We start from the raw sequence: 27,297 nt of genomic DNA, 5'->3' as shown, positions 1-27,297 counted from the left end.
ATTTTGGTTTCAAAAAGCATATGGTCTTTACTTTTTGTTATATGCCATGCCGTATGATCGATTTAACAGATTTTAGCCTGTACAGGTTCTTGTATGTGGCATATGAAGGCGGTCCCATCGGTTGCAGCTGACCAGTCACAACAAATATATTTATTCTTAAAATTGTGGAGATCTAATTTTTATTTTTTTCAGAATAGACTGAGATGAAATGAGGGGTATTTTTAGTGTAATACATTTGTCACGCCGGCTTATCAGAAATGTGATGCATGGTAAAAAAGCTTCAGCTGCGGACTGGGGAGAGATAATACACAGCAGCGCCGCAAGATGCGTCAAAAATAAACCTTAAAATAGCTCAGTAAACATTGGCTATATTTGAAGTACTGGTTTAAACTCATATATTTTTCATTTCGCCACTACAGTCCTGATATCTTGCTCCGATTTCAGCCACTATCTTGACACTAAAGACAAGAGATGATAGAAAAATACAGAAAACAGTCTCTCACTTATGGAGGCAGAAAAAGAGGTTAAGAGCTGAAGAGACCCTTCAAAGATTTTGCTCTTCTCAACTCAGCGGGGAACGGTTGTAGGCTTTTTTTTTGTTTCTTCTTTTTTTTTTTTTTCTTCTTTTTTTTTTGCGGTAGAAGAAGCAGAACAAGTCAGGAGTGAGAGCTGCAGAGACGGACAGATTTCCCACTGAGAGCAAAGACTGAAAAATAGGCTAAATGTGCTGAGGAGCCATGTGGATAAAGTCCAGACGGGTGAGGGGAATCAGAGCTGAAGAAAAAAAAAAAATAATAAAAGAAGGGGCTTACAGAAGAGTCACTGGCATTTCCATTTTGAGCCTGTATGAAGGCTAATGACTCAAGGCAGGCTGCTGAGACTGAGCGAGGTTCCTGCAGGTGGTCCTCACAAGAGTGGAGAGCTCCTGGGGAGACTAAGGCCATTTTAATTGGACACTGAATAACGATATGAATGCCTCACAGAGAGATAGCGGGATGGCGCCTCCAGTTCCAAAGGGCCAATTATAGTATATTCATGTTGAATAGCCTTTATTAAGGTTTTGTGAGGGGGCAAAGATTAGTATCAGGTTTGTTTTCGATAATTTCTATTTCATTTTAGCCCACGTTTGCCGTTGCTATTTATCCCTCAGCATGTGAAAACAATCACTGAAGAAAAAAAAATGGCTAAGTACCGAATTAATCCCGGACAAATTGTCCAATTTGAACATCGTTTTGAACATATGCGGACCGGCATGAGTGTTATAAATCAACACGGAACCAGCACCAGTGGGTGCAGTATTCAGCCTTAGATAAGGTGAGATAAGGCTCTGCTATTTCTGATTAGATCAATTGCCCCTCTGCGTCGAAAGGAGTCAGCAAAGGTGGTTGTAGAATTTGATAAGATTGCATTCTGGACAATTCTCTTTGGAGGTGATCTGTGAGATGGCTTTCGGGGTTTCTTTGAAGGATGGATGGATGGATGGATGGATGGATGGATGGATGGATGGATGGATGGATGGATGGATGGATGGACGGACGGACGGTACACAGCATATAGCTCACAGTTGTTTGGATTCTATGGTTATAATCCACCCATTTTCTCACTTTGGCTCCTTTTTTATAATTTATGTGTATTTGTGATGGCAGTATCTCACAGCCCCGAGTCCAAAACAAATTTCCCATAATTGGAAAATCTAGACATCTAACTCATGCTGTGTTGTGTCTTAATGTTTTTAATCGTATTGCCTCACATCCTATTTTATCGCAGTGCAGGCTATTGCTCTGTATCACATTGGATTTTTATTGTGTTGCATCTGCTTCATCTTTTAACATATTTGTCATAATGAATTACAAATTATAACGCGTTTTAGATTGCACACGTACTGCGTTGTCTCATGCTGTCGTATTATGGTGGTATATTGTCATATGTACAACACAGTATGTTAATTTGTGACTGTATATATTTTGCATCATATGATGCTATGACACAATATGACACAATAATATATCAAGTACAATGCCACGATCAGAAACCATAGGATATGATGCAGCACAGTATTATATCCTACAATATAATGCAAGATATAATGCAATGCTTTATGATACAAGACAATTCCACTCAACACATAAGGAGAATGCTTATAGCTTATAGAGCCAGTAGGTTTCAGATCTTCGGTTTGGAGGTGAGAACGTTCATTTAGGTGCGAGACCTTGATTGTTGATTTAGGTTTGCCATTGACGGAGCTTTTGCCCTATTTTACTTGATATTTTTTGGTTCAGAAACTGGAAACTTTGGGTGTTTAGTTAAAAGTTTGAACATGTTGGACTTTATTTTTTCAAGACACAAGAGGAACCTAGCGTGGCATGGACCTGAAGCGACTTTAAGGTGCCATCAGTGACAAATTCAGATTATTTTAAAAGCTTTATGAAGTGGCTAACAAAGTTAGGATGTTTTTCTTCCAGATATAAATCGATACCCATCTCCTGCAGCAGTGCTACATTTTTCCCGAACTTCTTATTATGGAAAAGAATATAAATGACTCTGTTCTCCATAAGAGCATGAACGCATCAGCAGCTAATGAAGTTGTTAGTATTATAAGAAACAAACAGTTCTCTAATCATGATGAGACAAGACAATCTAACCAAATAGACGTGTCAGATAGGAGCAGCAGGATCTAAAATCATCTGCAGTGGGTGGGTAGATAATATATGCTGCCCCCCCACCACCCACCCCCCCATGCAAATGTGGTTGAACCGTTTCTCCCGGAGGCGGCACACAGTGTGTGAATGTGTGTGCAGAGCTCCAGCGCTTCAATCTTTCAGCTTATTAATTTCATATTTACTCATTTATTTTTAAATGGGGTGAGTGATGGAAATGCGTCAGGCTGCAGCTCAGAGGTGCTTACATGGCAGACAGGTTTATGAGGGGAAGTGAGTCAGTGTCAGAGTCAGGGATTCAATCCCATGTTGAGTTTTTTTTTTTTCTTCTTCCTTTATTATTCATGGAAAGCAAGAATAATCCTCGGAAAGTTGCCTGAGCATGGAACGCTGCTGTGCTCCCCCATGTTGAAGCTATGCTTGTTCTGCTTGAAGCCTGGTCAAGTAATTTGATCTGTCCTGGACCTAAATTATTGTGCAAAAGTTTTAAACCACCCCTACATTATTTGTACTTTCCTTCAAAGGACCCATACTAAGTTGTAAGAAAGCCCTTCATCAGTAGGTCTCCAGCCTTTCAGAAGGTCTTATTTATTTTTTTCAATCCAAGGTTATGACACTCAAACCATGTAAACCACAGTCCTATTATTTTTACAATAAAAAGTCTCAACTAAGTAGCAGGCATTTGTTCTAAGCAACCCTGCACTGCAAAAAGGGAACTAAAAGTAAGTAAAAATGTCTTGAAATGAGTGTAGTTTTCCTTGTAAATTAGACTATTTGCCAATGGAGTAAGATTTTTTGCACCGAAAAAAGGGAACAATTCATCTCCATCATCTTATTTCAAGTGCATGGTATCTAATAATCTTAATTTAGAGGTAAAAATACTCATTCTACTGGCAAATAGTTTTATTTAGCTGTTCAAATCAAGGAAAAATAAACTAATTTCAAGAGAAGTTTACTTACTTTAGTTCCCTTTTTGCAGTGTGGGTCAGTACTTCTTGCAAGTACAACTGCAAGCCTTTGGGTGTATGTCTCTGCCAGCTTTGTCCATCTAGAAACTGAAATATTTGTGCGTTTTTTTTCTCTTTTTTTTTTTTTTTTGCTTTTCTACAAACTACGTCAGACTCTGTCGAATGGGTGAAGGTTTACAAACACCAGCTTTCAAGTTATGACACAGATTCTCAATCAGATTTAGCTGTGGTCCATTCTAGCATATGATTTTATCCAAACCGCTCCATTGTCCCTTTAACAGGATGTTTAGGGCTTTAGACCTGCTGGAATGTGAACTTTTTGACCTCAGTCATGCTTTGTTTGGGAGTTTTACAAATTGTCTTGCATTTCCTCCTGTATTTAGGAGCCACCCGTCTCTCCATAGACTCTGACCAGCTTCCCTGCTCTGCTGAAGAAGAGCATCCCCACTGCATGCCGTTGCCACCACCATGTTTCTGTGTGAGGATGGTGTGTTCAGGGAGCTAGTTATGCGCCAGACATATCATTCTGCATTTTGGTAAAAAAAACAAAAACAAACAAACAACAACTCAGTGTTGGTTCCATCTGACCAGAGAGCCTTCTTTGTCAACTTTCCTGTCTTCTTGTCTTTGAGCAACTCAACAACCTTGCCAGATTTGTGGAGATCATAACTAATTTGTCTGTGAATCGTGAGAGAGCTGCCATGGTCCTCCTGACTGAATAATGCTGCCTTTCTTCACACTGTCAGTTCACGTGTGTTTCTAGGTTTGCAGTTGTGTCACACCACTTTTATTTTTTTTAACAGTGATCTGTGAGATCTCCATAGGGAAAGGGTCTCCAGAGATGAGGATACCTTTTTTCCCCCCTATTACTCAATGTAGAGCATTTGAATAAGGACATAAAGGTAATTGGTGTGAGAGAAGAGAGAAGATGCAGAAGATACAGTAGATGGAGACAGACGACTCACTGTGGCAATCCTCGGACGTTGTGTCTTTTTGCATCTTTGTCACAAGTGGAATAAACTGTCAAACAACTTTCAGGGGTTTCTCATAAGTGCTAGAACCCTTTATGTTATCTCTAATATTGACCAACAAACAGCTAATGACAACTTTTTGCTCCTCCAAATGAAGTATTGTTGCTGTATTTAGGTAACTGCTTGGATTTAAGGATTTCTTTAGATTATCTTTTTTTCCCCCTACTTGTCTTTTGTTAGTTTAAATGTTAATACATTTCTAATTTAAATACAAGTCAGAAACGGAGGCATTCACTTCACCCCATTTTCCTCAGAGCTTTAGGTGTTGGATGTGAAAAGCATTTAAATTCATCCCAATACTTGATGCGCTGCTAGCCACTTTCACGATATTGACACTGTGGCGATGGGATTCAAATACTGATGACATTAAAACCTTTACATGCGCTGGAATATCGTGCATCTGTTGGAAAGACTGCTATTATGACATCTTAATGAACCTTAACGTTCGACTATTTAGATATTTTGAAAGAAAGTCCTCAAAACTAAACAAATCTAGATAATTGTCATTTATATGTGTTGAGAGGAGACGCTGTCCGCGGTCAAAAGGTTGTCAGAGGTCAAATTTCCTGAAAAAGGGTTTTGCTGGACTTGTCTTCAGCTCAGTAATGGGCATGGTGAGCTTGCATATGTTTGCTCGGAGGAATAATGTCAGGTGAAAGATGCTGAGGCTTGTCTCACAAAGTTCTGCCATAAAAAACACAGACAGAACCCCAGGTTTGTTGATAAAACCGATTGTGTGTGGATTCAAATTAGAGTAGAGTGTGGGGTTTATCTGGAGACTCGTAAAATTATTGCTGCTGCAGCTGCTTTTCTGACGACTCAGGTAAATATGTTTGGACACGGGCGGAGGGTGAGGATCGGAGAGGTAATGTGAGCAGGTGTTTTCTTATTCTGTCCTTTAGTTGAACCCTTTCTCATGCATATTCAGACCATTTTCATCTTCATCAGGAAGTTGATGCACTTACACAGATGCCTATGAAATGTTTGCTCTCGGTTTTCTTTTTCTTTTTGTCAGCTGAATCTAATTACCTACCTATTTGCTGGATGTTACGCAGTGAAACAGCTCAAATCGGGGCGGCAGTCTCGGCTCCAGGTCGAATCACCACTTTACCAACAGTTTTCCCTGTTATCTATTCCAACTTCCATTTCCTACCCATAAATGAACCATTTATGGGTAGGAAATGAACACCTTTGCATATGATGGATATTTTCTGTGTAAACAAGCATTTTTTTTTGCACTTTTGAAAATACTAACATTTACACATAATTAAATTTAATTGTTCAATTCAAATAAATATTTTTATTTGAATATTTTAATTTTAACATATCAGCATTGTGGAAAAATGGTTTACTCCCTTTGTTTTTGCCTTTTGGGCACACTTAATGTTTCAGCTCACCGGACAAATTTTATCGGCAAAGATAATTTGAGGAAACACGATATGCAGTTTTTAAATTGAGATTTTATTTATTGGGGTAAAAAAAATAATCCAAACTAAACTTAGTTGCTTGTCCCACGTAAACACGGTGAAACATTTTTTAATGACGGCCAACAAGTCTTAGAGGAATTCTGGTACGTTCTTTGCATAATTGTTTTTTATTCATCTGATTCATCGATCACAAAACCTTCATCTAAGGCATGCAGAGATGCACTTGGTGCTGGGCTAAGGGGCCTTTTGCATTTGACAGCTGCTCTTGGGCTTAAGGTCACCAAATGCTGGCCAATATTTCCTGATAAATAGCAGCATTCATGGTCCCATCAATTACGTCATGTACGTCATAAAGGAAAATAAAAATAAAAAAAATTACGTCATGTTGTCCAGAGTGCATAAGCAGCAAAGCAGCCCCAGATTATCTTCTTTATCTCTACTCGTTTTATGCCAGAAGTAATGAGACACAAACCTTCAAAATAAGTTCCACTTTTGTTGCATCAGTCTACAGAATATTTTCCTCAAGGTCTTTGGGATCATTAGTGTTTTTTTTTTTTTTTTTGGCAAATATGAAACAGCTGTTTGTGTGCTTTTTGGTCAGCTTTGGTTTCACCTGGGGAAATCTCCAACAAACGCCCATTTTTTCCCACAGTCTTTTGCTTATTGTTGGATTATGAAAACTGACCTTAAGTCAGGAACTTGAGGTTTCCATTGCTAGGTGTTTTTGTGGGTTCCTTTGTGATCTCCAGAGCGGGTTGACCATGCTCGGAGTAATTGCTGTCGGCCCGGCCACTACTGAGAAGGTTTACCTCTTTTCCGTGTTTTCTCCAGTTGTGGATAGCGGCTCTCGCTGCGGTTCACTGGAGTCTCAAAGCTGTAGAAATAGCTGTGGGACCCTTTGCAGACTGATCGTCTCTCATTTGTTCTTGGATTTCTTGGGATTAAGGCATGATGTGTCACTTTGTGAAATCATTTTAGCCCACTTCATTTTGTCGCAGGTTCTATTTGAAGGATTTCTTAACATTGGTCTCAATGCCTTGTGAAATGAAACCAACCATAGTGATTTCAAGATTAAACAAGAGAGGCAATTATGTTTTCATATGGCATTTTTTTTTCCATTAATAAATTAAATCAACTGAAAACTGTTTGTTCTATGAACTCAGGTGATACGTCAAAGACAATTGGGTGGATGGATGGATGGATGGATGGATGGATGGATGGATGGATGGATTTAAGTTTTTCTTCCTGGAATCTGTAATGTGGCAAATACGTTTTCTGGACTGTATTTTTCAACCGATTAATTTGGTTCCTTTACTTGGTTGGTTTAGATTATGGCCTGTAATCAGAATAAATTAACTCTGAGCGTCCCTCCTGTTGATTTATATTATTAATAGAGCTACAAAACCTTTCCTTGTGAGAGATTACGAGCAAATCCTAGAAGGTTTAAATTGCTGTTTGAAACAGTTACAAAATGTCCTCCTGGTGGTAAGAATTGAACCGCAGTTGGTATAAAGTTTCCTGTGGTAGACCAAAATTACAAAGGGGTGAAATAGTGAAAGGGCTAAATGACCACCCCCCCGCCTCCCAATTTTGGCACAGATAAAAAAAATAACCTCATAAATAAGTGAGAGCATACGTCCTGTTGGACACAGCAACCATTCTCTCTTCATTCATTCACTCAGACTTTCCCTCTGTTTTGTCTCGTCCTCTCTGTTTAATGCTTGTGTCTGTTTGATGGCTTTGCACGAACACAATTCTCCAGAAAACCAATTTGTTGGTTGACAGCCAGAAGATTCCCCCCCCACACACACACACACACGCACACACCTCAGCCCCTCCCTCCTTTTCTCCCTTTCTTTTCCATTATTTGTCACGAAGTGATTTGTTCTTGTGAGTTTAGAGCTCTTCTCTGCTGATATGCACATGAATTTCCGTTCAAGGTAAACAAAAAAAGATGGAGTGAAGTAATTGGGTGCCAGTTTGCCATGTAAGATTTACCAGGCCGACTTTCCCGATCGACCAGAGACTCCTCCAGAAGGTCTGAATATGTGCGGCTGAAAGCAACACTGACACTTGCGTGGAGCAGCTAATTTACTCTCATCTGCACAAACAAAGCGATTCTCCTTGGATAACATGATTTTAGGGCAAAGTAAACATCCTTACAACGGCATTAGATTCGGAGAATCTCAGCAGCGGGCGACACTTCGCTCTGGGGATGGCACGATAAATAAACTTGTGTGATGAATAAATGTAGAGCTTGTGTATTTAAGGGCCTCTGGAAGAGATTATTAGGAGCTCACGCAGTGATTAAAACTAACTTAAGAAGTCGCCAGCGGGTGCATTCCCACTGCCTAATTGAAACGATTCCTTATTTACTCATCTTAACCGAGGGGATATGAGAGCTAGAAAATCAAGTTTCATATTCCACATACAGTATCTACCACCTCAGAAACCCTCAGATGTGCTGGAGAATCCCTCAGGATAGAGGATGAGGTGTTCATGTTGCACCAAAATGAAAGGGGACGGGAAGGAAAAGGCAAAATCACCGATCACAGAAGGATTAATTCCCTTTCTGAAGGCAGGCAGCGGTGGAGAGAGGCAGGATGAGCAGAAGGAGGATGATCAAGGGGGGGGAGAAGACGAATACATTTCACCCATTTCAGTGGCGGCCTATTTCTTTGTGTTAATTCCTCCATGCTTTTTAAGTTCTAAAGCTCCTGCATTGTGGCGCAGTAGGATCGAGCATGATTGAGAAATTTGGAGGAGTATTTTTAGCCGAAGAATTCGCTCAGCCCTGAGGGAACAGCATATGATTTTTCTTTCATGTGCTCACTTTGGTGGTTTCACCGTAAACCTCAGGATTTGTCGCCGCGGGGAGGACTTCAGACTGAATCAGCTCTGTATCCACAGCGCAGAAAAGCTGGCTCCTGATTGGCACAAATACAGTTGTTCCAGATAACCCTCTTTTTTTTTTTTTTTCCCTATGTGTGGCTGTGGCAGTAACCCGGCATATTACTGTGTTACAGACTGCAGTGTCACACAAATGAGTTTTAGTGGAGACTGCCTCAAAGGGGACAAGCAAGGAGGAAAGAGCGGGTCAAAATAAGCTGATTCCCTAAGACCTGCAGCTGTGATCACTACATTACTGGATAAAAGAGACATTAGTAAGAGATGAGCTAGGAGAAAAGCTAATTATAATGTAAAACAAAATGCTGCATGTAGCATTGATGCGTTAGCCAAACTAAGCACACTTGGTTTAATTTGTTTAATTTGACCATTTTATGCATGATTATTATCCTATTTAGCTTTTCATGACCCAGTTAAGCTAAAAATAATGATGGCAAACACAAGTAAAAAAAAGAATCTGTAAGTGAATTATACCTTGCTAAAAGAGAGTTTCAATCTATCTTTTGCTTCCACAACATATTGGTGACCCTCCCTGAGACCATGTAGGAAGGGTCCTATTCTTGTTTGCTTTCATTTTGTAAATACCCTTGAGTTACTCTTCTGTTTGGAAATTGTTAAATAATAATCATAGTAATAATACATTTTATTTATAAAGCACTTTATACTTCAAAGAAATCTCAGTGTGCTAAAGGTATATAGCCACATAATATGCTTATAAAAAAGACCAGAAACAGTTTGATCATGATAAAATAAGGTTATATACACCAAGCCTCCATCCTGATAATGTTTTAATGGTCCTTTTTGAGCCGAAAAATAATCCCCTCTTTGGCGCAATTAACAAATGTAAACAAACATGGTGACATCTAGCGACAGGATCTTGAACTTTTTGTCATTGTTTCGCCTGGAGGTGCTAATAGCCGTTAGCTACTTCCTTGTTTTAACCCCTGCTGTGCATGCGTAGTACGTTCTTTCATTAAAATCGTAACTAAACATGAAGGGCTTTATTTACTAAGAAATGGAGCTAAAACAAAGCATAAAACACCAAAATAACAACTAATACACAAGCAGGATGTGATAATCTTTCATAAAAACTTTGTATGCAATAAAAGTGAGCTACTGGTGTATAAATAAATACAAAAAGTCAAATAGTGTGGTTATGCACCTTTAAAGTTGTTTTAAGATAAAGTGTAACCACCAAAAGGCTTGAATCCACTAACTCAAACGGCTTTTAATTCAAGAAAGTGATATCATGAATAAACACCCAAAAATGTATCTTCCCAGCATTCCTGCAAAACCACTGAGGACAATTTTCATATTACCTCTTTGAGATAAAAATCCTATAATGAGCTACAATAATTCAACCCCCCCCCCCCTCACCCTCCCCAAAGCCCCCCTCTCTGCTTACAACGTACCAAAGTTACCTGACAGGTCTGGCAGCAATGTGTGCCTAAGCAACACGCAGCAGGAATTGTAAAACCTAAAGGATGCTTCTAATAACCGAGCAGCGCTAAGCTCTTATCACGGCTCTACCTTACACCAGGTGACCTGTTACAAGCTCTATGACTACTTCTATTGGTGAATTAGAGGCGTAACAGCAATGGCTCCACTGTTTTGATCATTAAATAACACACACCACAGTGTGCAGAACACCTCTGCACACAAAGAGATTTGTTTTTGTTTTTCTTCTCCCCTCTTGAATTAAGGGCGGTGTCAGAACTCCTTTGAGAGCCAGTGATTTAGTCAGAACCGGTACTTTGTGTTTCAACAACCTTAAAACTGTTCAACAAAGAAAGTTGCTTCTAGAGCTGCACCGATTCTCTCCTAAGCTAGTGTGAAGAATCACTTATGAGTGAAAACGATTTGCAGGGATTATGATCCCCAACTAGACATACTAATCGCTGCTAGATCATAACTTTCTTTTTATTTTCCCAGCCGCTCTAGGGACCCCTGTCCTTCACAGTAAACTAGGAGACCGAGCTGCTGGCTTAAATGTCTTCCATGTTTTTGATCAAGCCAAAGCTTTCTGGATTATCCACTTTTCTGGCACCTGTCTAGAGTGAGATCCAGCACTTTCTTTACTACATATTGCTGGTTTACTTACATTGCCGTCTACAGTAGGACACACATCTCTGTAGCACTCAGAGCATACTGTTGCGTGTTGTTACCAGCTACATAGAGAGCAGCACACTGTTTTCTAAAACACTTTAGCCTTTTTGTTAACGGGCATCTTGGGATTTTATATGACGTTGACTGCCCATATGAACTATGCATTTACAAGGAGGCCTGTATCAAGGATGATGCTGCTCTCCGCACACAGGAAGCAGTCAAAGTAGTTCAACAGGTCCAGTTGAGATCCTGATTGCTGGTTAGGACGTTTAATTTGTCTCCATTTTGCATTTTATTTTGTGTTTCTAATTTGCTGCCACAGGCAGTTCTCCTCCAGTGTTTCATCCCACTGTTACTTTTGTTTTGGGACAAGATGCTGATGCCAGCTCTCTTTGGCCAAGAAAACATCATCATTGTACAAGACCAACCATAGGCGTGATGCTAAAATAGACTGTGTCCATGCAAAAAAAAGCAAAAAAAAGTTTGACTCAGCATTGGATAGTTTTGCCACTGAAGGAAACCCTAAGTAATGAATTGCTCTACCTGCTCTTGGAGACTGTCGCCATTAGCAGCGTTCCTGCAGAGTCCTGTTGCAGAAGTGTTGAGAAGTTGATGGAATTTTGTGTGCTTGTTAAAGAGTTTTGTGATATCCTAATCTAGGGTTCCATAAACCTGGTATTTAGCACACATGAAGAAAATGTCCTTCACCAACCACCTCCCACAGGATTCTATTACATATTTTACTACAGGATTCTATTACGATTAAATAGACTGATGATGACAGGAAGCTTATATGATAAACTTGACATGCATCTGGTTCAAATAGCTGTGGTTAGGTACCATTGCTTAACACCTGCATACATAGGTCATGTATGCAGGGAATTTGGATATTTTCCATGTTCATGAATGGGATTTCAACAAGTACTCTACTTTCTTCTCAGTATGCCCAATAAACATGTTTGTTGCGCCAGTGATATATTTAACAGTACCCCCCCCCCCCCCCCCTTCTGGGTGTGTGCGCTTCTGCCTGATTGCTTTTCAGGTGAGTCTCGGTGTTGATAGATGAGGGATGTGTCCAGGTTGTACCTTACCTCTAACCTCTCCTCATTACTGTAGATAGTTCCCAGTAGGTGGATTTCCGGTAGCTTTTCTTGCCGTGTTGGTCTTGATTAAATAAACCTGTAAATGTCTGACAAAAGGCATGCCTCATGAGACGTGCGTGGGGTCTGATCCTATTTAGTTGTTATAGCATTCAGCGTCTTTGTTGTGGTAAAACAACATATTTTAACCCGAATTTCATTCTCGTTTAAATAAAAACTTAATTTCTCTAAATTCACTTTTCGGTTTCTTTCCAAATTAGGAAGCTGTGAGCCGAGTAATGAAAGCACGCGTGGCGCCAAGCAGCGACGTGAAAATGCACTAATGTGTGAAACAATTCAAAAGACGCTCTTAAAGAGGTCTGCCAGCAAAAAAGAGTTTTGTTGAGTGGCTGCTGTAAAAAGACACACAGAAGATTTTAAGATCAAATGTAATCCGGAGAATGAAGGAGGAATGACTGTTCTAAATTTGGAATATGACTAGCTCGGGATGCACTGTGGGAATAAAAATACTCACACTTAGCATGGACTTTTTGCACAACATGTTCATGTTTGTTTATGCAGATGTTTGAAAGACACTTTCGCAATAAGAGGCCAGAGGCTGCTCTGTTACAACTCAGCTGTTAAACTTTTACTGAGAACATTTAATAAAAAAACAATACAGTTTTAGATGTACAAGAAAATCTATATCGGTGTATCTTTTCTGCTGTAACAGTCGATCTGTAGCACAGAAAAGCACACACAGCTGCATCATCAGACGGCTTTACCCACGTCTTCCCAATCACTGACCTCCCGCTGAACTTTAACACATTGACTTTTCCCATGCATTGGTACTTTTCGTTCTCTATAGCCTCATTAACACTAATTGGCCTTTTGCGGCATTTCCCATGTCTTGTGACAGCTTGTAGACACAACCAGACTTTTTTTTTTTTTTTTTGCTACCCCGCCCGATCTCCCCCAGAATCTCTTGCTATACATGCAGCTCTTTGTCTTGGCAGTCTCTCATGAACCCCAGCTGTTTGGCTTGCAGTAAATGCTACCACATACAGCGAGCTGCTGCTGGATCCTGGCCATCATGCTTGGGGGCAACATCTCCCCCTAACTTCTACCTTTGTTTTGACCTCCTTGGTGGTTCGTCCAGAAGCTTTTTCCCTGTCAATACCCTTCTTCTTCCTAGCATAGGGTCACTTTTCATTTTCCTTCCATTCCTGAAACTTAAGCATCATTCTTCCCTGCGCTCATCGCTTATACATCCAGATTGGCTGATACTGCCTGACTGAAGGATGCGCGGGGTTCGCTTTAACACAGCCGTTCGCTCACCAACCAGTCCGCCGTCAGCAACTGTGTGCTCCAGGATTTCATCACGAGACAGTTATTTGTATTGCAGTGAATTGGGTTCACATGCATTGTGTAGTACTGGATTGGGTTGCACTTAAACTGAAATTAGTGGGATCTGTTTGTCTTCTGAAGTGCCTGTGCGAATCATTTGGGATCTGTTTGTCTTCTGAAGTGCCTGTGCGAATCATTTATGTATTGATGCCATATAGATAAACAGACTTATGCTAACCACACGGCAAAGTGATTACAGTGCTAAATTGGTACTAGTGCTTACTCTTTATCAGTTTTTTCTGTTTCCACTGTCGCAAAACTGGCTCCGACACTGAAAAACGTCTTAGGAGAAACTTTGAGCTAGGCCAGGTCTGGGCAAAGAATGGCTTTCATCAGGACCAAGAGAGTTGGACTTATAGAGGCCAACGGGCAGCTAACATTTTGTTAGCCTCATTTGTAAAAGTCTTGAGTCATAATAATTTGATGTCCCTTTTTTTTTTTTAGCTTCCTGGTGTTTTTCTTACATTTTTCCTGTCACTGAGTTGAATCTATAAATGGCATTTCCGGGTCAGTTCGTCAACAGTGCCGTCTTTTAAAATCACCAGTGGGTGATACTTGATCATGTTCTAAATATAATATTTAGCTCTGCTTTTTCAGCACTTTTTGCTACTGGTCAGATTTACCATCAAATGATTCACCTGTGAAAGGTTGACAAACCTGCTTATTTAAAACGGCCTTAATAAATCTGTTGATATTAGGGCGGCCATTTACAGCGATACAGGAATAAACAATTATGAAGAAATCAAGATGTTAGAAATGGCTGGAAACAAGTAACAAGTTACTAAAAATACAAAAATACGGAAGAAACATTGGAAACTATTAGGGAAAAACACATGTAAACCATTTTGTGCACTTTTTTTATTGCTGTTGTTGCAGTGTACACACATCTTAATTGAAAGCAAACAAGGACTTAAAACTAAGGCTTTAAACAGGAAATAAAGCATTCCTTTTGCAGAATGAAATGTGTTTATCTTGCCATCAGGGAGAAATATCAGTTACAAAAGCAAAGAGTGCTGCAGATAATCATCGTTTGTTTAGGATTAGCAGAGAAGAACCAGACAATAACCCCGACCATAACTCACAGGTGGACAAAGTCAAAGAGAAATCCACACATGATGAAGCTTTTCCATTCGTAAACCAGATATTGCAGTAAAAGGAGATTTACAAGTCAAAGCTGCTTTTTCACATGCCGTAATTCATATTTCTTTATTTCTTCTGGTTTGTCTCAGGAGGGACCTCGACGCTGCGTCTCTCATCGGTGCGAGAGCTGCCCGATCAGCTCCAGGAGCTTTACCAGCAGGGTTTTGTCCTGGCAGCCGTCCATCCGTTTATCCATCCCTGCGGTCCAGAGTCCAACAGCCTGCAGCACCAGCTCTACCGGGCCATACTTGTCCGAATCAGTGATGGGTAAGATAATATTTCCTGACCATTAAATAACTTCTGCTCCAGGACAGGAGTCAATATCTAATAAAAAAAGTGAATAAAATCATTAGCTTCTGAGCAGACAGTTAACTAGTAAATATGATCAGTTGAACAGACTAGTAGGTAAATTATTTCTGTGGAGGATGAGTGCTTTTTATATGCATTAGCAAAATCAGTTGGTCATTTTTTTGGGGGGGGGGGTTGTATTGTGCTGCAATGTATTCGGTTGCTTGAATAAAATAATCTAAACCATGAAAAACTGCAGGTTAATCTTTCTAAAGTGGCAGAAAATAAAGCCCCTTCAACGCAAGTTATGCTCTGCTAGTATTTATGAAAATGTTGCTGTCATACACTGCTTTCCTATATTTCAGAATGAAACTCGTACAATTCACCCATCGGTAAATAAAAATGAGGTTAGGACGGTTGTGAGTGTGAGCAGCCAGATACAACATGTTTGTGGGTTTGTCATTTGTCTTTGGAACTACCAACTCTGCTTTAACAATGCACGTGTTAAAGCTTTTTGTGATACTGCACGATAAGAATCGCTTAGTAAAACTATTTAATCTGCATTTTATTGATGATCTGTGAGAGCTGCACATATTCCGTCATCATAATGTCAGTGTGTACAGTTACAAAAGACTTCTTGGACACAATATCTGGTATCTGATATCTGCAGTATTTCTATGCATTCACACTCTGCATCCCGATAAAACCAATTCAATGCCGTTTCACTGCATCAACAGCACAGATTCTGGTTGCCAAAGTTGCAAACCTCATGGAAAGTGATGTCGATGTGATGATGGAAAAGAAAGTCTGGAAAATGTGGGTTATTAAAATAAATGGAACTTTGCAATGTTCAATAATAAAATTAGATGTGCATAATTCTATTAATATCATGCAGCCCTATTTAAAAAGTTAACTTGACATTTTCAAATATGGTAAAGTAAATATTTGAGAATATTTTTTGATGACTCGGCCAATTGACTGGCATGAATGAATTTAACTGATATCTCCACCTAGTCAAACGTCATTTGCAAAAGTACTTTTGACTGTTTTGTCAGGTTAAAACCATGGTCTTCGATGGACTTCATTAGGCTTTCTTGCAATCAACCAACACAAAGGAGTGCTTAATTGTAAAGTGGAATGCAATTATTATTTAACAATATACATTATATTTTAAAAATAAATAAATCTGAAAAGTGTGCCCAACATTTGTACCTAATATTAAGACTTAAATTATTTTTTTTTATGTTTTCAGTACTTTAATCATTGTTCTTTTAAATCGATTCCTTATAGAGCCACATGATGCTGCAGTTACAGTTGACAGACTTTTGGAGTAGCACAGACATCCAAAGATGAATATTTCTGCTTTTTCATCGCAAAAAGGCCTCATTCAATCTCATTCAAATTCAGAGAATCTGTGAACAATTATTTTAACTCTCACCACAGATTCTTCACTGGATTTCAGCCTAGAATTTGACTGGGGCAATCTAAAATGCATCAATTACGTGTGATCTACACTCCACTGCAGCTCTTCTATTGCCTTGCTAAATCCTTTCTTTTTACAGCACAATAATAGTCTGTCTGCATATTGTAAAGTCATGAAAAAAACAGGATATATTTATATAAACCTGAGAAGATAGAAAGCTGTAAAATCTTCAGCGCTCTTCTGCAGGGATGCTGGGATAGCCAAAGATAATGATGATTTAATTTTACAGGGTAATTCGAACAATTAAAGATTTAACAGTTTAAACCAGAAACTGTTTCATTCCAAGTGGGTCTTTAGAAATTAGTCTAATTCATTCTCAAGATTAAAGCTAAACAAAAACAAAAAATATTACCTACCCAATTCCATGAGTTCACACAAATCTGCTGTTATTAGACAGGCAAAAGGGGAAAACTGAAGGCAGAGCAGCCTCATTAGGGGAATATGTTGCACTAAACAAAGGGGCCTGCCCCCGAGGCAAACATGTTCCTGGGCCTCAGACGTCTTAGCTGCACTCCTGGGAATAAGACCTTTGGAAGCACAAAATAATGAAGCCATTACAGTCACTTAAGACAGCATGTTGAGATTACTAATGTACCTTAATTGGTGTCATTATGCAGAGAGGACTTGGTGGGAATCAAATCGTAAATGGTACAAAAATGTTATGCTGCCTGCTTGGTGTCTGACATTAGCCCCAGAATAATGACTGTGTTTAGCGCCGCTGTGTTACATATGAATTATTACCGCGTTATAAGGTACGTGTGGAAAAAAACAAAAACACACAGATTGTCCTCGTCCCTGTGAAAAACAGCAGAGGTCAGACAGCATTGCACTGTTTTCTTCACAGCAACAGAACATCTGTCTGCGGCTCAGTCAGCCGACCCGTCGCTCCTTTCGTTGTTAGCCAGCGTTGGCACCGTGACCCCATCGCAGTCATCCCTACATCCGCCCTCCGTCTCTCCGTTGAAGCCCCCTTTTTTGGAACCGTGTGGGTGGCACTTCGGTTGGAGCAGGATGCCAGGGAGGTCCTGCTGAAGGGCAGGAAGGTCGCCTGATCATGTATGGCTGAACGTAAAATAAAATGAAAGAATACAGTTTATTTGGATCACAGGCTGTCATACACCCTGAACAGCATTTTTAGGACCCTAAATATAACAATCTAATCAGTTTACACTTTGAGGTGGATATCTAGTTTTTTCTACGATGGGCTGTCACTGTCTCTCAGCCAATGAATGCTGGAGATGGGCCAGCCCCTCATAACCCTGCAAGGATAAGCGAGTATGGACAGATATTCAGTTTTACGCAGACTTTGCTCCTCTGCCTTCCAAAAGTATTAATACCCATTTAACAGACCATTTGACAACACAGACACAAGTCAGCTGTGTTCTTAACTTCTTATGTTATGAAACATTATAGACAAGAAAAAGCTGTCAAACTTCAATTGAATTTGAATTTGAATTGAATGATGATTTAAAGTTATGTCCTTTCTTCTTGGTGAATTTTAAAAGGGCTTTAAAATATAAAATGATAAAATCCTATGTTATGTAGATTTGAATATTTATATATGTACTGTAAGCTTTGCTTCAGCCTATTCCTTTTTTTGGTAAATTGTGGGTTTGTTTGTTTGTCGTTGTTTTTTTTTTTTTACTGTTTTCTGTGTTTAATGTTGGATAATTTACTAAAAGTGAAGTGAAAGAAAGAAAATGAAAGAAATAATTTGTTGGAAAGGAAAGAGGCAATACTTTAGTTGAGTTTGTTGAACAAGAAAGTTGCAAAACTTTAGATGACCTTGTTGAACTAGAAGGTTACACGACCTCAGTAAACTTGTTGTCTAATTTGAACTCTATTTTTAAGTTTTTTTGCAAGTTCCTGCCAGAAGGCTAATTGCAAATATCTGTCCAACTGTGTCCGTATCTGTAGCTATAGAGCCGGTGTAACCACCCTTCGGCGCGACACACCTGCTTACATGTATGAAGATACATGAAAATGTGACAATCAAGTTTCAGAAATAGATTCAGTGCATCAAGTGTCAGCTTTGTTCTTAACAGAGTAGAATACGCAGAAATGCAAGATGCACCTGGCAGTCCTGGCTACACTTCCTCCTGTGTCAATTTGCTTCAGTTTATATAATAGACCAACATAAAGTAAAGCGAACTATGAAGAAATTTGTTTAAAACACCTTTTCAATTTAATTTGTTACTTTTTGTTGGTCTGTTACATAATATTCCAATAAAATGATTTGACTATCTTTTTTTTAACGTAACTTGGATGTTCTTTGGATGTCCTGCAACTGTTTGTGCAGCTTTTTCACTACCAAGGAAAGACCACAAAACCACCGGCCCCCCCAACTGCTTAGACAATTTAATGCTTCAACTCTTTCCCCCACATTGATGAACAATTATGACTAGAAAACCAATACTTGATATTACAAGCGACCAAGAGTGAAAAGCATAACAATACAAATCTCTGTGCCCCAGCGCTTCTTCTGCAAAACCGAGGGGGATCATGCAGAAGAGAATGAAAAGCAAGGAGGCTTATTGTGGAAGGCATTTATTACTTTTTCTCGCCGAAAAAGTAATAATGAAAGCGGTATAAGGAATGGGCTTTAGGAGGGTAATGAATTTGAAATAAGATAAAGTAATATAAAACTTTGTTGAGCCTCTCGAAAAAAGGAACAGAAACTCAAAAATAATTTAACGTGGGGGGGAAAAAAAGGAGCAGGACCACAACGTAATCCAGTTAGTTCATTTGTTTGAGCAAATGTGTGCAGATAAGTAAGTGGTGTGAGTAACTGCAGAAAGGCCAGGCGGTGCGTGCTAAAATAAAAACTTTCACTGGTGTCTGAAACCTGGACTGGCTATTAACTACTGAGCAGAAAGTAGCTCCTCGGTCTCCTCCAGCAGTTGCACAGGGTGAGAAACATCCCTCCGGGTGTGAGATTATTCATGGCAGCACATGACAACTTAATTTGGGATCGTCAGACTCTGTGATTAGTCATTAATTTTCTCATAGCTGAGCAGTCTGAATCGTTGCAGAACGCCCTGCTTACTGTCAGTCAACAGAGTCTGGAATATTATCAAATATTATCAAAGGCATCGCCGTTCCTCATGAGAATGGTAATTCTCAATCTATGAAATTTCTTTACAAAAAAAATAAAAAGAAGGGTTGAAGGGTGCCAGTGGAGCTACTACTCAAAAAGAAAATGCAACATGCAGTGTTTTTCTCTTTTTTTGTAACAATCGTTGTTAATCACAGGTCTGCAGATGGTGCAACATGCCGCTGCATGTCTTTTAACTAACACACAGGTTTGAGCATATTTTACCTGTTTTGAGTTGGCTTCACTGGCAGTCCTTCAATTTTAGAATCCATTGTAAAATTATTCTGTTTTAAGCCTTTAAATGGCCTTAGCCCACCCCTACATCCAGCTTTTACATCCCCAGGTGCCGCCTTGTCATTGGTCAGCTGACTCTTTGCTCTTGTCAGCACCGAGAACCAAACGTAAGTCAAGAGGGGACCAGGCTTTCTCCTAGCTGGTAGCTGGTCCTAGCTGCTGTGCACGAAGCAGGCTTTCTCTCTGGCTATTGGTACTTAATGGGGTGCTGTTTCTATCTAGATCACATATTTTTTATGTTAATTGTATGTTTATGTATTTTCTCATTTTACATTTTGCTTTTGTCCGTTACAGCACTTACGTCTCCATGTTTGTTTTGAAGTGTTTTATAAATAAAAGATGGTCTGGATTGACTGGAAAACTCAAACGTCTGACGGAGCTGGTCTCGTAGTTTAAAACTCTTCGTGCTGAAACGTTTTATTTGCCATTTAAGATCTTAGAACTGGAAATCATCAGTTCTGCGGAGCTTTCCGTTAATTCTCAATTTGAAAAGCTCTAATGAGAATGCAACAATTCATCATTACCTACTTGTAGGAATAAGTGATGTCAGGAACGACAAATTCAGAAAAGGGCTGAGTTACAAGTTGCTATGGAGACTCCTGCTTTCAATGGGGAGCAAAGAGGTAGAGAAAAAAGGAAACAAAGAAAGGAATGTGTTAAAACTTTTAGTCACATAAAAAGACATTTAAAGCAGGGAGTGTGAAAAATTACTGAAGGTCCACACACTTTTCCTATTAGATCTGGAGATGTGAAAGGTGTATAGTTCCCTTCTTTTGAGTCTTGAAAAGAAGATTCAGAGAATAGTTATCTAGAAAATGGGAGGGTGGTTGGGGTGGTGGACACAATAGGGAGAGTCTCAAATGAGTGGAATGTATACTGGTCTAAATAAACAAAACTGTCCATATTTTAAGATGTAAAATTAGTACGTGTTGAGATTAAACATAGAGTATCTGAGTAATTAAATCAAAAGTTGACTGAATATTTCTCAGGGTAAGAATTAAAGGTTTGTGTCCAAGTCGAACAATCTATGTTAACAAAAATAAAATGTATTCATTTTTCATCAAGGACTGTGTAAAAAGCCTTTTAAGATTTTAAAATTCAAAATCTATCAGATAAAGAGCATCTCTCTCTGGAGGGCAATCCTCTGAGCCATTTCGACTTTGGATTGTGTTTCTATTGTAAAAATTGGCAAAATGACGGAGCTCCAAAGTAGGCCTGTTTGTCGCCGCTTAGTGTAAATGTCCTTAACACCGTACATTCCAAAAAAAAGGTAAAAAACAAAGCAACTGGACTTGTTTTCCGTAGTTGAAGACGTTTCGCTTCCTCTCCCGGAAGCTTTCTCAATTCAAAAAGTCTGGAGTAATGATGAGTAACAAGCTTTATACCATTCCAGACAAAGGCCTGTAATGGCTTAGATAACATGCAAATTCAACCGAAACAGGACCACCCCTTAGTAATGGGCGGGTCGTAAAACATTAAGCCAGCGGAATGGACCGAAACTGGTCCACTCCTCTGTAACGAGGAGTCGTTAGAGTTGTTATTGGCTTGGCTTAAAGGAACAATGTTTTAATCACCTGAATGAGGGTGAGAGTTAAATTGACGATTGGCTGGAATTAATCCTATAGCTGTGTTGTAAGTTTTTGAGAGTTGGAACCTAAGGCCTCCTCCTCTGTTTAAGGTTGGTCTTTCTCTCTTGACGTAGATGGCTTCCTTCACACCCCTTTCAAACCATCTGTCTTCTTTGTCCAAAATGTGAACATTTTGGTCCTCAAAAGAGTGTCCTTTGTCCTTTAGGTGTAAGTGGACAGCAGAGTCTTGACCTGAGGAGGTAGCTCTCCTGTGTTGAGCCATGCGTCTGTGGAGAGGTTGTTTGGTTTCTCCAATATAAAGATCAGAACATTCCTCACTGCACTGAACTGCATACACCACTCCACTCATCTCATCTTAGGTTGGGGGTTTTGTCCTTGGGATGCACCAGCCTCTGTCTGAGGGTCCTGTTTGGTTTGAAATGTACTGGGATTTTATGTTTGGAGAAAATCCTCTTGAGTTTTTCAGAGACTCCAGCAACATATGGGATGACGATGTTTTTGCGTTTATTCTTCTCACCATTATGTTTTTGCGTTTATTCTTCTCACCATTATGTGAGAAGAATAAACGCAAAAACATCGTCATCCCATATGTTGCTGGAGTCTCTGAAAAACTCAAGAGGATTTTCTCCAAACATAAAATCCCAGTACATTTCAAACCAAACAGGACCCTCAGACAGAGGCTGGTGCATCCCAAGGACAAAACCCCCAAACCTAAGATGAGCGGAGTGGTGTATGCAGTTCAGTGCAGTGAGGAATGTTCTGATCTTTATATGGAGAAACCAAACAACCTCTCCACAGACGCATGGCTCAACACAGGAGAGCTACCTCCTCAGGTCAAGACTCTGCTGTCCACTTACACCTAAAGGACAAAGGACACTCTTTTGAGGACCAAAATGTTCACATTTTGGACAAAGAAGACAGATGGTTGAAAGGGGTGTGAAGGAAGCCATCTACGTCAAGAGAGAAAGACCAACCTTAAACAGAGGAGGAGGCCTTAGGTTCCAACTCTCAAAAACTTACAACACAGCTATAGGATTAATTCCAGCCAATCGTCAATTTAACTCTCACCCTCATTCAGGTGATTAAAACATTGTTCCTTTAAGCCAAGCCAATAACAACTCTAACGACTCCTCGTTACAGAGGAGTGGACCAGTTTCGGTCCATTCCGCTGGCTTAATGTTTTTAACGACCGCCCATTACTAAGGGGTGGTCCTGTTTCGGTTGAATTTGCATGTTATCTAAGCCATTACAGGCCTTTGTCTGGAATGGTATAAAGCTTGTTACTCATCATTACTCCAGACTTTTTGAATTGAGAAAGCTTCCGGGAGAGGAAGCGAAACGTCTTCAACTACGGAAAACAAGTCCAGTTGCTTTGTTTTTTACCTTTTTTTGGAATGACCATGACCTGGATGACTGAGAATCTTCACCAGCTTAACACCGTACAATTTATCACTGCCAAAAGTCCTCCTCTTTCACTTTATTTCCCTTGGAGCTGCATTTTTGTGATGCGTTTTCCCCATGCTGTGACCGGAGTAGATAACTGAAAATATTTCTTTTTTTTTTTAAATGGAAGAAACACATGGTGGATGTAATGATTTTCATAAAAATAGGAATTAAACAAAGTTTAGAAAATTGCTTTGACTTACAATACTACTAATTGGTCACTTTCTTGTGTGCAGTTTGTAGTAGCAGGCTGGAAACCATTTTGCGGTCAAAAGTATCCTTTGAATAGTTATATCATAGTATTTGCTACGGAGCTCTTAGACATGGTCATGGACTTCAGGCTTACCAATTTCGTAAATCTGTTGCTACAGTTTTGTTCAAAGATTCAAGATTCTTTATTGAAATTTCTTTTTGGCCACTCCGGCTAAGAGTACAAATAAAAGACAAACAAACAAAGGTGATGAACAAGGGTTACAGGTTTTTTTTTGTTTATTTTTCCCATTATAGCATTCAAAACATAACATGTTTTTGCCCATGCGTAACATTTTAAGGTGTTATGTGTTCAAAGAGGACATTCCATCTGGGTTGGTTGCAGAAATCCCTTGGTCGTAAAATACTTTGGTTGTAATTAAGCTACCGTTGCCCTTGTGTGGCCTTGAACAAGACTGTCCATTCTCCTCTGAACCCTGACATCAACAAGGCTTTTATGGCCACACAACTGTTTCACACTGGATATTTTCTCTTTGTTGGAGAAAATGGATGTGCGTGAAAATTCCAGCAGATCAGCAGCTTCTGAAAAACTGAGACTAGCCTGTCTGGCACCAACAACAACCAGGTCATGTTCAAAGTCACTTAAACCGTTATTCTTGCTCAATCTGATGCCTAGTCATATCTGAATGGGCAAATTTATTCAGTCGCTGTGATGATATTGGCTTATGCTGTCTTTGTGTTGACAATTAATTGAACAGATGTACCTAATAAAGTGGCCGTTCAGAGTCCACAATGTTCCTATACAACTAACAAAATGTTATGTATATATTATAAATATATTATAGATTATATTATATAGACCGTATTGAGTGGCATATATATATATATATATATATATATATATATATATATATATATATAGTTTTAGTTATTCCAGTTATTTCTTGATAGTTTTATGTAAAAAATCTATAGACGAGCCTACAGTTTTAGAACTTATACTTTGTTCCAATAATTTAGTTTGAAGATGGATTTATAAGCTCCTCTCTTATTAAAATGCCACTCATTACGGTCGATATAGAGAAATAATTGTGCTCACAATAACATCTACTGTGAAAGGACTTCATAAATGGTACACAGGTGAAATGTTAGCTATCAAGATGCCAAAAGAACGTAATTCCACATTTAGAAAGTAATAATTTCTAATGCTGGAAATAATTTACAGCATGCACTGTTAATCACGCAAACTCACCCCACCTCTCTCTGTACATCAAAAATAGACAACAAAAAAGGGAAAAAAAGCAACCATTGAATTAACCGGATCTCTGCTAGATTTATTTGTTTGAAAAAGACACTGTGGGATGTAAAATAGAAAACCAAGAGAATCACTGAGAGATGGAGTAAAGAGGACAGCGGGAGAATGAATGTGATCACCCAAAAAAACAGACGGAGATTGAGTGAAAGGCACGAAGGAGTCTGACCGACCAAACGCAGGGCCGAGGCTTTATCTCCAGCATGTGTCACTGCAGAGACAGCTGCTCACATCAGCATCAGCCCACGGGAATCCAAATCTCCACCAAGGGACGAGGAGGGGGGAAACGGACAGGAGAGGAGCCTTACCTGCGAGCAGAGCTAGAAATAACAAGGCATCTGGACAGTCGAGATAAGATTAGGTTATTATACAATACCACTGTTTCCCAGGGAATCAATAAAAGCAGAATTATTACATACCTCTAGTAGATTAAAAAAATCAATTTACTTTATGTCCTTTTAAATATCGTAATCTTTGCAATCAAAAACAAGTAAGCCAAAACTATGAAAAACATGCCACTTTACCTTTATTAAAATCTCAAATTTAGCCGTAAAAACAAAGTGGAGAATGAAAAAGCAAAGGATAGCAGGTCAAACAAAAAGCAGAAAGACGGCTAACAGTGGACAGACTCTTGCAAAGAATATTTATCAGCTTCTGAAAACATTCAGATAACGGAATATCCTTAAAATAATCTAATTCGCAAAGATGATTATCCTGAACATCAACTGAAATACAATGACACATTTTCAAATCAGGTCCTTGGCAATTAAAAACATTTTGAGCCTCATTTCTGACACAAAACAATTAGATGTGACGTGCTAATTCGGCACCATTGTAAACAATTTCAACTATTTCTCTGCCTGTATTCTCTAATGGCATACCAATAAAAAGAGGTTGGTCACCATCTTCAGGATGGGCAATCAATTATGGAGATTTTGTATAATCATTAAAAATATAACTTCATACTTTTCCATGTTAATTTTAACTTTGTGTGTGAAGCAGGTAGCCTCGTGAGACCATCCTGATCTCGCGATCTTTCAAGGTTTCACTCGCAAATCAGTCTGGCTACTTTCCGTTAAAGAAAATATGGAGCCGTTCACCAAACAAACGTCTAATCAGCGTTGGCTTTAAAGCGGGTTGAGGTGTGACGCAACAAGAAGCGCGACAGTTCAGTCTAAAGAACATGGCGGCTTCAGCCGATGAAAACTAGCGTTAGCGTGGCTATCGAGCAAGTTCTATCGGAATTATTGAGTATTTCTTCACTGAAAGAAGAGCAAAACACTGCTCTGGAGGCTTTTCTCAGGCTTTTGCTCTTCTCTCGACTGGTTTCGGCAAAAGCTTGTGGTTGTGTTTTCGTCGTCGCTGTTGTTTTTCGTCGTCGCTGTTAGTACGTCATATGCTTTGTTGATCTGATTGGTTTATTTGGCTTGTCTATCACCAACATAGGCCAATCAGCTAACCAGTATTTCCACCCCTTCCCAAAATTACTTCAACGGAAGGTTTCCAGATGGATATGCGGAGCAAATCTATCTGGCGGAGTCAGGATATGAAGCAGGTGGACTGCATACTTGAATAATAAACAATATTTTAGAGTATTGGTATCAAGCACTTTGATCTCTGCATTTGGGCTGAGCTTGATTTGAACTCCTGAAGTTCACAGTGTTTGCAAATGTCCATGCTTCCCTTCCTGGACTTATGCGTAGCAACAGTTTCCTCTCTTTGTTGCCAACGTCTTTACCCCGATGCGTTATGGTAACACCATTGTAGATGTGGTCACATCAGATGATCGATTATTATTTTTAGTTACTGACATTTGATTACTGTGTGCATAATTGTGCATTTACTTAGCAGGCCCTGGCTGCTACTGTACTGGAAGCAATGACGATATACCTCATTTTTGTCAAGACAACTTTTCATTTTGGCCTTTAATTACAAATAATGACACTGTGGGTTAGCCAATGTGCTTTTGTGCACTAGATGTAACAATTACATAATTTTAGTATCTGATAGAGACTAGTTTTGTTTGTCCTATGTATCTAACGTTCTGCTTCCGGTGATGAAACAACTGGAATAAAAAGGCTCCTCAATGGTATTCTGGTGTTAGGCTCAGTCAACATGAAGCTCGACATGCGGGATGCGAGGTCAGAAGAGTCATTGCACAGCAGGAAATATATTGAAGCTGTGTATACAGAAACTGCCTGCTGCAAATGTAAAGACACACCGTCAACACCCCCAACGGTCCTTGCCAAGCAGGTTTTAACCCCAAACATCTTTGCTGGACATTTTTCCACGATGATGGTCAAGCCCTGTAACAGCCTACTACAAAGAGGATTATAAAAAAATAGAATATATTGGACCGAATGAAAATTGTAAAATGTCAACTGTCAAATTTCTCAGTGTTCATTTGGTTACGATGGTCTGGGGTTACAGTTCAGCAGGCAGTGTCTGATGGGATATATTCATCATTACGGGTAATTGCAAAGAGCTTCTGCGTGCCCGGCAGCCGGAAAGTGAAGGATGAAAGCGGGAGATTGGTTCAGAGAGAAGGCGAAGGAGGAAGGAAATAAAAAAAAGTACTACCCAAAAAAACCATTAGAGTGGATTCGGTTGGTTGAATTATTCATGAATCTGGGAAAATGTGCCTTAGAATAGGTGTTCTGTATTATTAAAGTGCCACAATGGCAGAGTACTAAATATGAGTTCAGATGCTCCCTGACTGTGTCGTCATAGCAATAGATGATAGGCCTGACATGATTTTTGTTATGTGTGCAAAAGGCCAGGGAAAAAATGTGCGTTTTTATTAATTCGGCAAGCAAAAAGGTGTGATCCAGTCTTGACTTTCTTTCCCCCGTCGTGAAAGAAAAG

At 39.4% G+C, this 27,297-nt stretch overlaps 1 protein-coding gene across 1 annotated transcript in view; it reads left to right on the top strand.

Moving 5' to 3' along the window:
- The window catches only part of LOC105936752 (raftlin), a gene marked incomplete in the record, with an annotated part of 126,564 nt that overhangs the window by 54,673 nt on the left and 44,594 nt on the right, over positions 1-27,297 (top strand). Inside the window, 1 exon segment of the mRNA XM_036135313.1 lies at positions 14,812-14,989. Within this exon segment, the coding sequence (XP_035991206.1) occupies positions 14,812-14,989 (178 nt within the window).

Source organism: Fundulus heteroclitus, chromosome 3 (genome assembly GCF_011125445.2).
Source record: "Fundulus heteroclitus isolate FHET01 chromosome 3, MU-UCD_Fhet_4.1, whole genome shotgun sequence".
Lineage (NCBI taxonomy): Eukaryota > Metazoa > Chordata > Actinopteri > Cyprinodontiformes > Fundulidae > Fundulus > Fundulus heteroclitus.
Note: the sequence above shows the minus strand (reverse complement) of the source record. Positions and strands in the feature narration are given on the sequence as shown.